This window comes from Phoenix dactylifera, chromosome 8, assembly GCF_009389715.1.
Source record: "Phoenix dactylifera cultivar Barhee BC4 chromosome 8, palm_55x_up_171113_PBpolish2nd_filt_p, whole genome shotgun sequence".
NCBI classification, from domain to species: domain Eukaryota; kingdom Viridiplantae; phylum Streptophyta; class Magnoliopsida; order Arecales; family Arecaceae; genus Phoenix; species Phoenix dactylifera.
In genome coordinates this window covers 20,594,551-20,610,435 of record NC_052399.1, presented here as the reverse complement: position 1 = coordinate 20,610,435, position 15,885 = coordinate 20,594,551, and the positions used below count along the sequence as shown (strand labels likewise).

The 15,885-nt window shown below is 38.5% G+C and overlaps 1 protein-coding gene across 1 annotated transcript in view; it reads right to left on the bottom strand.

Annotated features, from left to right (window-relative positions):
- Nucleotides 1-274: 274 nt before the first annotated feature.
- LOC103708660 overlaps nt 275-15,885 on the bottom strand; it is a 45,408-nt gene continuing 29,797 nt past the window's right edge. The window contains exon 3 of the mRNA XM_008793700.4: nt 275-3,752. Within this exon, the coding sequence (XP_008791922.2) occupies nt 672-3,752 (3,081 nt within the window). The 3' untranslated portion in view covers nt 275-671. The remainder of the gene's footprint in view (nt 3,753-15,885) is intronic.

The following is a 15,885-nucleotide window of genomic DNA, read 5'->3' as shown; positions in this document are numbered from 1 at the left end:
TCTCCATGTAAGTAAACAAAGTTCTGGTGCCTGCAAGAAGTTCATGGAACAATCTAGCTGAGAACGGTATGAATCATTTAGGAATTAGGATGATAACAACTGCAAAGGACATTGTCTAGACCTCGCTGCCTCTGATCAAAGGAACTTTGCCTTGTCCAAACACAGTAATACTAAGATAATTATTGTGCAAAACAAGTGCAAGCACAGCAAAATGACAACAAAGTATAAAGCAAAAGGATCATGCAAGTTCTATCTTAGACTTGGAGCCATTGAAGTTGAAACAAAATAATCTTGAAAAGAAATCAAAGTGACACCAGCATATCTAAACAAGACAACACGCATGGAGAAAACATGGGGAAAACAGGCATGGACATACACCACAAGGCTACTTAAGTTCAGGGAGAAATATTTAAATTACCTGACGAATATAACTTGAGGGTGAAGCTGATACATAAAAGAAAAAAACAGAGAAGATAGGAAAACCCAAAACCTGATGGTTTTATCATGCAATGTTGCATGTGCTTGAGTTTACAAAGCATATTATATCTGATCCAGGCAACAATATTTATCAACCACATCAGAAGTGTTCCCGCTACGGATAATCAGTTTTGTAAAACACGGATTGGTAGATGAAATCATCATTCAGAAGCTTCCATGTTGGGTTATAACCTCTAGAACCCGTAAACTTTTGATGCTTTATTCTGAGAAACTTGTTTCCTGTCAGAGGAAGTCCCTACAGCAAAACTTATGGTTGAATGAACTGGTCGAGATTTATCTTGATCCATATTTTCACATGGTTTCAATATATGCTTTGCTCCTGCACTAAGTTTGACAAACCCCGATCTTTCCTGTGGATAGAAATTTGAAGCACTGGGCCCAGATGTAACTACCAGATTGTCTTTCTCATTTCCTAAAGCTGGAAGTCCAACATCAGTGATCTTACTCCCACAAGCATTGATTTCTGATGATCCTATGTTACATTTTTGATGTCCATGCCTCTGTTCTCTTCTCCCTGCATCTTTTTGATCATTGGATTCTTCTTGCAGATTTACATTTGCCTTCTTCGCACAATTCATAGAAGTATCATCTTTATCTGCAGGCCTTTTTCTAGTTCTGTTGGTACGATCAAGACCCTCAACATTTGCAAATTGAAATTTTGTGCCATTGTTGTTTTTCTTGCTTCTACAGCTGGTATTGACTGCTGGGTGGGATTTGTTTGCTCCCAAGGGTGGAATAGCTAAATGGTGAACCACAGGAGCTGGACCAGGCAAGCTATATGTTTGAGAAATATTGCTACCATGAAAGGGAAAAGAAATTGCAGGTGTTGGATATGGAGAAGAAAAGGTGAAAATGTTGTTTTCATGTATAACACTGGGTTGGTGTGCAGAAAGTGGGGCAGAATAAGGACAAGATGACTGCTGGAGTTTCTTCTGCCGTGTTGCATTGAGCAGCCAGTGAGGAAGGGTTGGCGAATGAGCTGTAGATGTTCGTGAAAAGTTCCAACAGTCCTGGTCAGGACAAGCAGGGTGAAAAGTTGGCATATTGTAAGAAACACTTTGGCTGTGCTTGCAATGAGAAGGATTTAGAAGCATATGCTGGCTGACATTCTGAGGGTAGGGTCCCAACACAGGTTGCTGATGCCCCATCTTGACATGCTGAGTTCCTGAGTTACAATGGACTACAGCGTTGTATGTCTTTTTCAGCAAATGTTGAGGAATTGAATGGCCAAATAGGTCTACATCATAACCACGACTCTCTATGGCTGGGGATATCTGACTTCTCGATGACCATTGTGGTTGGAAATCAAGATGCATAGGATTCGACCTAAATTCAGTTGCTGGCATACAGTAAAAGCTTGATGGAACTTCTAATGACTTGAAAAGATTTTCTGTTGATGAAACAGATTCTGCATTCCCAACTGATTCCCCTGGAGGCCATCTCTGCAAAAAGGGCTTACCAGACACTGTTGTGGAGGGGCAGTTTTGAGCTCTTAGTTCCTTCTCAGTCCATGTCTTCCCATCATTAAATCCTAGGCATTCTTCATTACTTCTACCAACTGCGACATTTTTACCCATCAAACGCATCATTGGCTGGGTAGCAGGTTGAAACTTGTTCTCCAAATTCATTTCTGCATGGAAGTTCACTCTGTCAATGTAATTTTCAGTTTTATTACATCCCCTGCATACACAACAAGACACTTCCATTTCATTTGGATCACAACGAGTAAATTGTTCGAAATCCTTGTGATTCTGGTTTTCCATTCTTACAAATCCTTGTAAATCAGTAAAACCCAACCCAGAGGTTGCCACTTTGCTGGCGGGGTAGTACTGCTCCAAGGACCAATTTGACCGATCCTTTTCATACAAGGATGCACAAAGAAATTTCCCCTTTAATTTAACATGGCCGCAATTTGGCTCAACATAATTGGGAAGTGGGATGCTACAGACAGAATTCCGTACTGAGTTTCGCTTCTTGTAGAAATCACTGTAAGCAGACTTGGTATTAGAATGCAACTGCATTAGTTCTCCCTGTGAATTAAGTGGCAAACCAATAAAGTCCTCATCAATGCTCTTCTCCCCACAGCTAGACATCAGATCTGATGTTAATCTGCACTCACCTAATTCTTTTGATCCAACTGAAGAGGATATGCTGCTAATCAAACGTTCAGGAGAATGATGGTGCACTGGCTGAAATCTTGGTTGTTGACTACAGAAATCTATGGTGGAATCCACAACACATGGAGGGTGTTGTCCCTTATTGGCTTCCAAACTTTTTTCCACAGAAGATGTTGAGTGCTGTAAACCTGGATTTCTTGTTAGGGTCAGGGAGCTTCTTGCTTTAGACCTTGGTACACACTTTTCAATGGGACCATGCTTATTTCTTATATCATTTGTTGTCATTCGAGAACTTTCTTCCCCATGAATTCCAGCATCACAATTTGACTTGGCTTCATGAATAGGATTCAGAACCTGTGCATTACCTGAATAAGCATGAGTAAGTGACATAGTTGAGCCATCCGGTCTAAAGCAACTCAATTCACTACAATCTTGTACAGCATAATTTAAGTCTACAGATTCACACAAGGGGGTCCCCTTTGTTTCAGGAGACTTCCCTTTTCTTGGATCAGTAAAGCTCCAGGGATTGGCATGACCACAAGAATCACTCAGTTGTTTCTCTTCAGATAAAGTTTCATCTGTCCTCTCTACACTTCTAGCCAAATCTGTATCACTTGCATTCACCACCTGAGCTCCCTCAGTAGGAGTTGGACATTTATCACCTTTGCTCAAATTGTCCGCAGCTGATGATGCAGCCAAGATGTCGGAGAATATTTTGCATAGGTTTTGCAAGTGAGGCAGCTTCATAGGCGAATGTCTTTTGTTTAGGCCAAGTATGTCATCCTTGCCAGAAAAACTGACATGCTTTGCTGATTCACAACAAAGTTTGATGAAATTTCTGCCCTGTGCCTCACCTATTGTCTTATCCTTCTTGACAGAAGTGCCTCCTTTCCAGTTCTTTAGAATACTACGTAGCGGGAGCACCCTTGTCACCTCCTTCTGATTTCTAGAGATCAATCTTGAAGTTTGATTAAGGTTGAAGTTACCTTTCTTTGGCAAACTTTTTGTGGTTATAGTTTTCTTTTGGCTGTCAATAAGGTTCCTCTGTATCTTCCTGAACTGTTTATCACGCAGTTTGTTCTGGAGTATGCAAGGAATATCAACTGGAGATGGCATTTTGGACTTGCCAATTTTCTCCTGGCACAGGAAAGCAAGCATCACATATCATTTCATTTATAATCTTTAAAAATTTATTCGCCCAAGAAATTCAAACACGCATGCATGCACGCGTGTTGAAATGGGCTATCTACGGCAAAATTAAAAAAGCTAACTACTGTTTCAATAAATTTTAACACAATGCATAGCAAAAAATAGATTCAATATCTTCCTTAAAAGGAGTTCATCACCACATACATTTAAATTACTATAATTGATGTTATTTGTCCCAAGGTTTTAGATCTCGTGGGACAAGGGTGTTCCCAGTTTCTCCATGGAATGGGATGCCCCATTGTCCCAGCTCGTCCCGACGGCAATCTCGGTCAGGAGACCCGTAGGTACTCTGTCTCTCTCCCCTTCTTCTTTTCTTTTCTTTCTTTTTCTCTCTCTTTCTTTCTTTTTCTTCTTTCTTTCCTTTCTTCCTTCTTTCCTCCCTTTTTTTCTTACCTTCCTTTTTTTCCTTTTTATTCTTCTTTCTCTTTCTTTTGTTCCTTCTTTCTTTCCTTTCGGGCTCGTTTGGTTCGCGGGAAGCATTTTCCTTCCTAGGAATATGATTCCTGGGAAACAAATTCCTAGGAAGAGGATGCCTAGGAAAGTATTTTTGGCATGTTTGGTTGACCATGGGAAAGTGACAAATTTCCAAGGTGCTTATGTTTGGTTGGCCATCCACTTTCCTAGGAAAGTTATATATAATTCCTATTATGCCCTTAATAAAAATTAGGTTTTTAATGCCTCTTTAATGCTTCTTTAATACTGAAGGGACTTTTTGGGAAAAAGTAAAAATGAAGTGATTCCCGCCTCATGGGAAAGTAACTTTCCCATGTTTCTCATGGAAAAGACTTTCCCATGAAATGTGGGAATCACATTCCCATGGGAATACAACTTTCCCTTCTCTCTCCTTTGAAAACTCCAACCAAACAAGAGGCATTTCATTACTTTCCCGTTGACCACACTTTCCCCCCTTCTTTTCCCGCGAACCAAACGAGCCCTTCATTCTTTTCTTCTCCCTTTCTTTCTTTCTTTCCTTTTTCTTCTTCTTTGCTCTCACTTTTCATTTTCTTCATCTTCTTTCCTTTTCTTGTTCTTCTTCCTCCACATTGATGGGTTTTGGAGTCCCGACCCTATCCTAGTCTTGTTTTCTTACAGGAACGGGACAGGGCGGCTGCGATGCACACCATCCCGCAGGGACTAAAAACCTTGATTTGTCCTAGGTTATTACATTTAGGGCCTGTTTGGGGAGACCTTGCAGGATCCTGCTGGAGAGAGAGCCAGGAGCAGAAGGAATGGAGGGTGCAAGAGAGAGGAGGGAAAGCACGGAGTTGCAAGCCACAATCCCGACGAGATTAAAATAAGAACCTCAAAATGTCCTCTTCTAATCCCACCAGGATTGTGGCAGGTGATACCCTCATGGCACACGACCCCATGCTTTCCTCCTCTCCTACTCTCTCTCCAGTCGATCCTGCAGGGTCCTCCCAAAGGCCCTTAATTTTTAGTTAGCTAAGACATGTCTGTCCTAGAAGGTAAACTTGTATTTATGCAAATCTCTCGAAATTTGAAGAACAAACAAACTCACACCCAAAGTATCAACATGCCCTTGATCTGGGAATTTGATGATATTTTTGGGTCACGTGGTACGATACAAATCTTTTTGTTATACATCAACAAACAAATCAAGAGAAGATAGCCAGAACAACTACCGTTCAACTATTTTACATCACACCAAACACCATAAGTCAGAAAGTAAATTATAAAAGAGATTTTATTATACAAGTTTGTTTTCCAATTAAGCAGTCCATTTGAAGTTTCAGTTTAGCAGCAAAAATGATCTGTCCTTAAGACATAGGAAAAGTTTCAAATGAAAAATAATGTAACTTGGAATGGAGCATTCCCCATGAGATGCACTATTTTAATACCTCATATAAAATCAAAACATAATTATGAAATGCTTCCTAGCATGAAGGACTCTTACAAAATTTCCAGCCAAATTTGCAAAGACTGACATGTAGAACCTGGCAATCTATCATATGTTTAACATTCAGGATATATGATTTTCAAGTAGTTATGCGGCTTATGCCATCACATACTTTAAATAGTATCAGATCTTATATAACTTTTATATAGGCACTGACAAATTTAATAATGGCTTCTCCAATGCATCATCGACTTACATATGTAGGCATAGTCTTGAAACTTATTGGAACTCCTCTGGACAACAGATGATAAAATAGATACTTTTGAGATGATAGATGTTCATTATATGGAGTTGCAGAGTAGTAGTTTAAATACATGGTCCTCATGGATTATACATTAGTATATTAAGGTCATAATTTATTTATGCATCTCTTAGGCTACTGGCCATATTATAGGATAAGAGCAGACATTACATTTCCTCCAAAATTCCAAATAGTGCTAGTCAATTTCATGATATAAGAGCATATAACATCATAATAAGACCTTCCTGGAAACTACAGAGACTTATGGAATGAGATAATACTCATTTATTGCTAATCATGATGTTGGATTGAATCACCATGCACCTTACTCCCTGCCTAAATTTTCTCTCTGAGCACACATTCGAAAAAACCAATGCACATTTCATCAAGGACCATGTATGCTTTCTTTGGACTATGTTGCTGGAGCATCCCACTCCCACCATTCAGAGTGCTGTTAGCTACTTGTGGCTGTGAAGTGAACTGGGTTGAGTCCTGACGCTTTTGACCATCACTGCAGCAAGATCAAGTCCTTTGTCCTATTGCCCGAGGTTTGTCAGAGAGAGAACACCATGAAATAATATTCTGGAGGTTGATTTCAATATTTGATTTGAAGAACTTGAGTTTCAAATCTCAGATCTACAACATTAGTGTCATTGTTGGCTCCGCTTCCATGTATTAGTGTCCAAACACCCTTCTCTTCCTCTAGAGAGATATGTAAGACCAAGGTTTTCAGTATCAATTTTGGGGACAGACCGTTAACAACATATGGTACGCTGTGGGAGTTGGTGTACGGCAGCTGTACCACATGTCATACAGTGCGGTATTGAGCCTCCATACCAGGATTGTACTGGGTTGGTACAGTATGCCCATACCAAGCGGTATAGTCGGTGACTCGGCATCAACTCCGCATAAAATCATATGAACTGACTTGAACACCACAATTTTATTTAAGTTTCATAAGTGAGCTCACAATTTTCCTCCAATTCAGTTCTGCAAGATGTTTTTTGGTTTTCCTATTATCCTCAAACCCTTTGAAATTTGAAGCACTCCAAACATTGTTAGTATGTTCTTAGACATTTTGGGAATAGGTTTGCTTTATTCTTTTGATAATATTCGGTTTTGTAAAATTTTAGCATTTCTTTGGGCCTCTTTGATGTCCACAAGCCCTTCTCCCAAAGATTGTGAAATTCAAGCTCCATCTCTGGTATACTTGAATACACAAGCAACCCTTGCTAAAATTAGTTGCTTTGCATTAAGTGAAGATGCACAACAGGCAATAAACATCTACCAATAATCCATCAGAATTCAACATGTACCTACCATCTGTGCACCTCTTAAGTATTCATTATTCAAATCACCATATTCTGCAAAGTTATGGCAGGGATTGTATCAATTTATGGTTTGACCATGTGATACAATGGCTTAGATAGTCTTGCCAGAGTGGACGTGAACATTAATTGAGTTATAATAGCCCTAGCATAATTATCCATCAAAGATCCTATTTTTGTGTGAATAGCCGTTACATCGACATTCTTATAATACCCCTAAGTACTATCAAAGCATGGAAGCATGTATGACACCATCAAAAGATACGCTCCTGACCATGGTACATCGTACCAGCTCAAACCAGACAGTACAAGGCGTACCGTACCAAGTTGGTACCGGTATCCAGTATGGATGACGTACCGATACTCGGTATGCCAAAAAAATTTCGTATCGTACCATACTGACACTGTGCTAGTGTGGTACCGGTACCGGGTCTGGTATCGAAACGGCGAACCTTGCTCCTGACATTATGATTTACATAATTTTGTGTGCTATTCGATAACAATGCACATATAATGCAACCATTCAAACAGAAATTTTGACTCTTTTAAACAAATCTAGTATATCAAGTTAAACTATAAGAATGTTGTTAGTTGATAACCCAACCCCAAAACAATATTTGATAATTGTACTAGATTAAGCAAATTAATACAAAGAGCTCAATTTCATCATGGAAAATGCAAGGCGACTTAGATTCTAGGATATAGACAGAGACTAGTCAAGCACGTGCCACCTCGCCAGTAAATGAGTAATTTAAGAAAAAGCAAGTTGGATACAGCTTTACAAGAAAATGAAACATAAATACAAGGACATGCTAGACACCTTTACTTGTATCCACAAATTTAGTATGTCAAACTAATAATACAGTAGGTTTTTATCATCAATAATAATAATAATACAGTAGGTTTTTTCAATGAAACATGAGGTGGTTCGCCGCCGTTTTGCTCAGAAAAGAAGTTATGCTGCTATAGGGTTAATTTTTTACCCCACAGTATCTCAAAACAAAGACCATTTGAACATGTTAATATCACCAATTTTAGAAAATTTTGTCAAAGAATACAAGGCAAATCTGTACAATTATGTCCATAAAGCATATATCCATAACAATATAAAATAACCTATAAGTTAATGGCCGTTAAACTCTTAAAATTGTGGCTGATCCTATTTCAAATGTTTTTATACCTCTTATGAACTAAAACAGCACAAAAAATTTATTTTCATCTAAGTCTGGGAAAGTATAAACTCAATCCAATAAGCAGGAAATCCAATAAACTCAATCCAGTAAGCAGGAAACCCACGTAATGCTGTAAAACAACCTATCAGTAAGATAATCCAGGATATTAGCCAATATCACAAATATCAGCTGATATACAGTGTCTGCCCCATGTATAAACATGCAGCAAATAAAACATTGTATGACATGAAACATGATAATGTGATTGGAATTTAAATCCTTACTCACGAACCACCTTCAAATAAACGCATTTTTTTTTATTTTATAGGTAATCTGGTATTTCTTAATTGGATCTTCACATCTCACCAATCATGTTAACCTCTCACACCATTAAAATATTGTAAAAAGATGGCTAAAAGCAGTTGCAAAATGTCTCAGACCAGAAATTGTAAATGCAGTGTACCACAGACAACTGAAGTATGGCCTGGTGTAGGTAACAGAGAGCATACAAACTACATAATGTCTCACAAGCCACCATCCATACCCCTAACCACAAAATCCGACAAAATTTAATAGGCAGTGGGTAAAAAAGCCGTACGGTTATTTTCATTGAAAGCAGCAGTCACAGGTTGTTGATATCAAAGTTTATTGAGATACCTTTTCCAACCCTGAATCCTCTCTTCATCATTTCCGGTAATCATAAACATAAAGTGCAAGGATTGTGGTCATATAGAACAAAATTTTCACAGAAACTTATGTAACCTTTGTAGGTCGATCACAATCTATCAAACCATGCCTGAGGTTACTGTTTGAGGGCATAGATAATAAATTTTTACTTGTACACCTTTTAATACCTCCCTCCACCACAAATTTGAAAACCAATAGGAGACTTCATGTATTTCTTCTTTAAGGCCTCCATTTCAAGAAGGTGTTGATCGGATATCACATAAAAATTGGTGTAGATCCCAAAATTTTTCAGAAAACTGAGGCTCTAATATTCTTTTTTATAACTAACGCAAAATTCAGAGTCAAGGAAGATCCTGGACCTATAAAACTAGATAAAAAATGCGTATTATATGATTTCAAATCAGAATACAGTGCATATATGCACTACTTCAGGGTCTTCCACATCTTTAGTGCAGCAGGATGGTATAGGCTGAGGACTTGAACTCCACATGTCACGTGAGGTAGAGATCTAATGGAGATTATAGATCTCATGATATAGTTGATGATATCGGGGCATATTTGTATTATTGTGTTTGTGCATGTTCAACTACATCCAAACTTCCGTTGTAGTTTTGAGGTGAAAGTGTTTCAATACATATATCACTACCCATCAAGAAGATATCACTAGACAATAATCAGATTCACTATCATATTTGGGATCACTATAGTCTAGTTCCAACAGTTAAAAATGATCAACATACAAAAACTTCTATAGTAGGAAATTGCATGCATTTAAAATTTTGATGATAGAATTGAGGCATGGGAGGCTGATCTTGATCATCATAAAGATATGGGTGAAACCATTAGTCATCATGTGGAATATCACTAACAAGGTTCGCGATCTCGGTACTGAACCTCGTACCACTACCATATCAGTACAATGTCGGTGCGCCCGACTGGATCAGTTTGGCGTACCGACACTCATATGCCTCCTATACCAAGTATTGGTTCAGTACCGGTAATACGCACCAGTACTGCGAACCTCCAGAGAAGATAAAAACAAGGCTAAGGCAAGGTCTTGGTGTTTGGGGACCATGAGATGAGGTGGAGGTTCCATCTTATGGGATTCAATCACCTCTCTTTTTGTGTAGTCCACCTCTCTCCCTATCCCTCTTTCTCTCACACATATAGAGAATATAGGATAGGGGAGGGCCCATCAATTCGTTATGTGTAGAGTGGATGAAATAAATTCACGAAAACAGCTCATCAAAGAAAAGATGGATGAAGAAGCACCATAAGTCACAGGCCCCACAAGAACATAAAATATATAAGTTGAGAAACCAACAAAAATTCCTTGTAAAATGTCTTTCAAAAAAGCACCCAAAAAGAGCTTCTAAAATGGTTGCAGGATACAATTTCCTCCAAGCCTCTGTAGAGCATCCACATCTTCCATGCAGTACCATAACTCTGGTAAATAGATCTCTTTTGCCTTGCAAGTTGCAACAATAATCAATCCACAGTTCAACTAGAAATTATAGGACCAAAGAATAAAGACTCCTCCTTAGGTAAATTAAACAGCCTTTGCAATTTGTATTGTTCTAAATTAAGACCCTGCATAAGTAGCATACAGTGCACTGCTAGCCCTTATAGGAACTCTTCTCTCTCCAAACAATCAACAGAAATTTCATCCTACCTAGTGATCCTTCTATGTTAAATTAATGTTTATAATATAACCATGGAGTAGTATGCTAGAAACATAGAAAAGGATATCTCACTAATTTCTACACATTCTGCCCAAGCTTGTGTTTAGCAGATCACTAATTTGTTTTGTTAAAATAAACACTATTAGGATTTTATAATTGAAACAGAGCTATATGAGCATCCTGTTGTTACAAGTCTAGATGCCCCTAAGGAACCTCATCAAAAAGAAAAAAATATCTTCATTCGCTAAGAAGTACTTCAGAAAAATTTGACAAAGAATATCCCTACTTCACCTCCTTGTCTTATCTCATTAAGATACTAGAAGTCTAAAACAAGTTTAATAGTTCCATAGTTGTAGCCTCTCAGTCCTCTTGTAATTTATCTTCTGTAACTGGGACATAAATGCCCTGTCCATCCAAAGATGATGTTATTATTTCTGGTTGTCATATGAGAATCACCTTTTACTTCTGAAAGCACATGGCTTTAACTTCAGCCCCTCAAGTGCACAATATTGCCAAGTATGATCCCCAAATTATAAAGATAACCTGCTGCCTTCCCAGTGCCGCCGTCCTTATCCAGTTATGAATCAGGGCTGGTCAAATTGGAGCATGGCTTATTAATAGGACAGCCTTTCTAGCACCACAGGCATATCTCCTTTTCCTTAGCTTTACTTTCAACCCTTGATCATTCTGACCATTCTATTCAAACTATGTGTTTCTTATTGCTAGAACTATCTAAAGTTTCAGCTAAAAATCTGAAAAGAAAACCATGACATCTGAATTGCAATTTGACTCATCTAGAACCATGGTTAATTTGAACTGACTTATGGGGTCACATTTATTATATATATGGTAACCATAGAGTAGTAGCTCTTCAAATTCCAAGAAGCATTCTGTCAAACTTAAATCATGCAATATCTGAGAAGAATTAGAAGCATTTATGAATTAGAATATTGGGTTCAAAAGAAATACAGAATAATATCACCATATGTTACATTTTCATCAAAAAAGAATCATATATCACACTCCAAAACACCATTTTTATAACTTAAGAAATATTCAACAATGTACATTCCTTCAGATTTTGTCTCAATATAATGTCACTGAAAGAAAAAATAGCCACCTTGTACAAGTGGCTAGTAGTTCTCATTAGGCCTTACTGTACTCAATTTTTTAGGTGATCTGATGTGGTGGAAGTCTGGCATGCGATTCGGCTTTCCGATGTGATAGATCTTACCATCGAATCCTATCCAATCCTCCCCATAGTAGCTAGAGTAGTTCACATCGAGTTCAATGATCCTCTTGGATCAATAAGAGCTGATACTAGGATTTAAGCCTGGCAACAAACTATTGATAGAGCACGATTTGGACAGAATATTGGAAATAAAAGAAAAACCTTGATTGATTAAATAGAGAAGCTCAAATTAAAGGAATACAAGAAGACGAAGTGCATTCGCTTACTCTCACAATATGCCTAGTACAAAGGAAACAATTTGGAGACCTGATACTTCCTCATGAGCTAATCCCTCCTCAAGTCATAGATTTCATCCCTTTGCTATTGGGCCAAGATGACAATCCAAAACTAGCCTCTAAAGACATTCCTTAGACACACTAATTAGTGGGCACGTAATGATAGACATATAGTTGGAGAGCATATTGGTTTAAATTCGTAGTTGATTGGCAATGATTGACGGAGTATGTTGATTAAAGTAAATGTTGGATCATGTACATCAATTCCCCCATTATTTGAAATACCTTGCTAACACATTTTAGAAATGAAGAATAATTTGATAAAACATGCTTGTAGTTGTCATCGAGAGTGTCTGGCCTTAATGACAGAATATCTTCCAGATTCTCTATTTTAGGCAGTCAATTGTGTTGTCATCAAGAGTATCCGACCTTACTGACAGAATATCTCCCAGATCCTCTATTTTAGACAGTCCATTATGAAAGAGTAGATGCCCTATAAGCCAATCATTTGATGGGTTTCTCTTTGTAATCCTCCAAATCATGTACTTTGACACTCGATATATATCAATAAAGGCATTGTGTTTCATCATTTGCTGCTTATCTATTTTATTATTGGATGATGAACCCCATAAATTAGGACATTGGTTTTAGGGTTATGATGAGATCATACCAGTGAGACCTAAAATCCTAAAATCCTAATTTAGAATATTCCCAGTCAAATTGGTATATTGAGTCGGGGATCAATATTACCGGAAAGACTGGCACATCTTATGTATGCTCAATGTAGAGGGTGATTGATCTCACAATCACTTGTGTGAGACACTAATACAAAGATGTGGGTGCTCATTAGAGGAATGAGTTCACTGAAATGACCAGCCATGAGAACATCTTATGGATTCTTACTTAATTATCAAAAGATGGTTCTCATAGTGGGAGTTGTGCAAGTGATCCTTAGACCTGAGATCACCATGGTACCTTGTGCACTTGAAGCTATGTTTTGGTTTACCCTCATTCACGACATTGCGTTGTGTACGGGGTATTCTGGATATGGTGGATTTTGTACGAAGGTTGTGAGTAGGTCAACAAGGAATCAGTCGCTTCTAGTAAGAGAAGGTAACATCCTACTTACTCTAATCTTATGATGATTCAAGAAGCCTTTGATCAAAGCAAAATGAATATTAGAAAGAGTTTCTAATGTTTCATTGTTTGAATTATCATATAAAAGATTGAGAGAGACATGAATAAGTGATTGAGTTTGATATTGATCCATACTCGAGCACTTATTCAGGATGTAGTATGACTGAGGGATTGAATTGCACAGTAACTTTCCACTGAAGGGTATGTTTGGATTTGTCCAATACATTCCTCATCTTCCGGGTAGACATGATACGTTGCTAGACGTCAATCATGTCTTGTGGGTTGATCGGATCAAAGATTTTGATTAGATCAAAGCATCAGAAAGGTTCTGATTGCTAAGTCAGGTTTAGCACTAAATTGAACCTAAATTGGATTAGAGGTATTCTAATCAGGTTAGGTCAACTTGCACCTGCACCTACTGCTGGCTAAGATAAGGAACCCAATGGGTCACACACAAGGGAATTGATCAAGGGTCTAATTGGATTAGATCATGTTTGCAAGATGAACATGCTAGCACGTGTTGCAAACCCTAGCTCCTGATTCGAATTAAATTCGAATATGATTCTTAGATTAGGTTGATCTAATATGATTAGATCATGACCTAATATGGGTTAGCCAAGAGTTGAAACCCATTTGGCTTTAATTAGACCTGATTTGATTAGGTTTAATGTTTTCTTTAAGTTGGTTAAACCCAATTGGATTGGGTTTGATAGGGCCTTCACTTCTGGACCATTGGATCGCTTCCTGGATGAAGGATCTGGTCCACTGGTTGGCGCCTTCATCTGGACCATTGGATGGCTTCCTGGATGAAGGATCTGGTCCACTGGTTAGCGCCTGAAACTGGACCACTGGATGGCTCTCTGGATGAAAGATCTGGACCGTTGCTCAGCGCCTGAATCTGGACCACTGGATGGCTCTCTGGATGAAAGATCTGGACCGTTGCTCAGCGCCTGAATCTGGACCACTGGATGGCACCCTGGATGATGATGCCCTGATCTGGACCATTAGATGGCGCCTAGATCTGGACCATTGGCTTTGGTTCACTGCATTTGGGCCCTTGGATCATCAGGATTTAAGAGGGAGATGTGAGAAAGAAGTTGATACACCCTTCTCCTTAGCACCCCATCATGATGGGATGCATCTCTTGGCACATGCCTCATCATGATGAGGTGTGTGGATGGGATGCATCCCTTTATGATGCATCCCTCCATCTCTTATAAATAAGGAGGTGCCTTGGGGTTCTAAAGATCATCCAAGAAAAAGCCTCTCCTTCTCTCTCCCTTATCCCTTCTTTCTTACAAGCCTCTCTCTTTTGTCCTAACCCAAGACAAGAGGGTCTTCTTTAGGACAAAAAGGCTAGTGAATGTTTTAGAGGTAGAAAGGAAGAAGGAAGTGAAGGAAAATCAGCCAATTAAATCCTTTGGAAGGATTGAACAATTAGAATCAAATTTTGGTGGAGCTAGAGTCTTGAACCCATTCCTGTGTGGATCAACATCGGAGGGTGAACATTTGGGCACCTTAGGACATCTTCAGATATATTGGATATAGCGTGATAGGTATTCTTCTATACCAAGATTATATTTTCTATATTATTTGGTTATACTATTAAGGCGATCTTGGCTTATTAGGGTTTCATATAATGGGTTTTATAAGAAAATTTTATAATCCCGTATCTTCCGCTGCGCCCTAGGGCACTGGAAAACCCTAACAGTGGTATCAGAGCCACCCTTAATCAGTTTAACCAAATGATAATACATGCTATTATCTTGATGCTATGAGATAGCTAGGTTGTTTGTATGCATGATTAGTTTATGCTATGAGATAGTGTTATATTCATGTTGTAGCACAGTATAATTGCTAGTACTAAATTATAGAATGTGCAATGAGACCAATATAGTAGTATGAAAATTTTGGGCTGACCCATTCTGGAACAATCGACTCAGTTGGTGTCTAGGAAGGAAGCCACAGGTGGTTACTTAATTAGGACCTCACTCTCTGAGTGAGGGGTGCCTCCCACCTGCTTTCCTGGCCAATTATTTGATTGTCTTTTATGGTTGAGCTTAATGTTAGTAAGATACTACTATTTGAAAGCCCTCACTAAATTCATAATTAAGTCGTAGTGTTAATTGCTTTAAGCTGAGCCATTCTGAATCAATTGACTAAGTTGGTGTCTAGGAAAGAGGCTACAGGTGGTTATTTAATTAGGACCTTACTAAGTAAGGAGAGCCTCCCATCTGCTTACCTGGCCAACTATTTGATTGACCTCCATGGAAAAGCTAATTGCTGATATAACACTATAAAGGTCCTTCCTTCATGCTTAGATATTATTATGTCAATATCTACGCTAGCTTGTTGTGATTCCCACAAGGCTAGTATTAGGGATTGATATTGTAATATCTTGGTGCATATGATGCATATGGCATATTTTA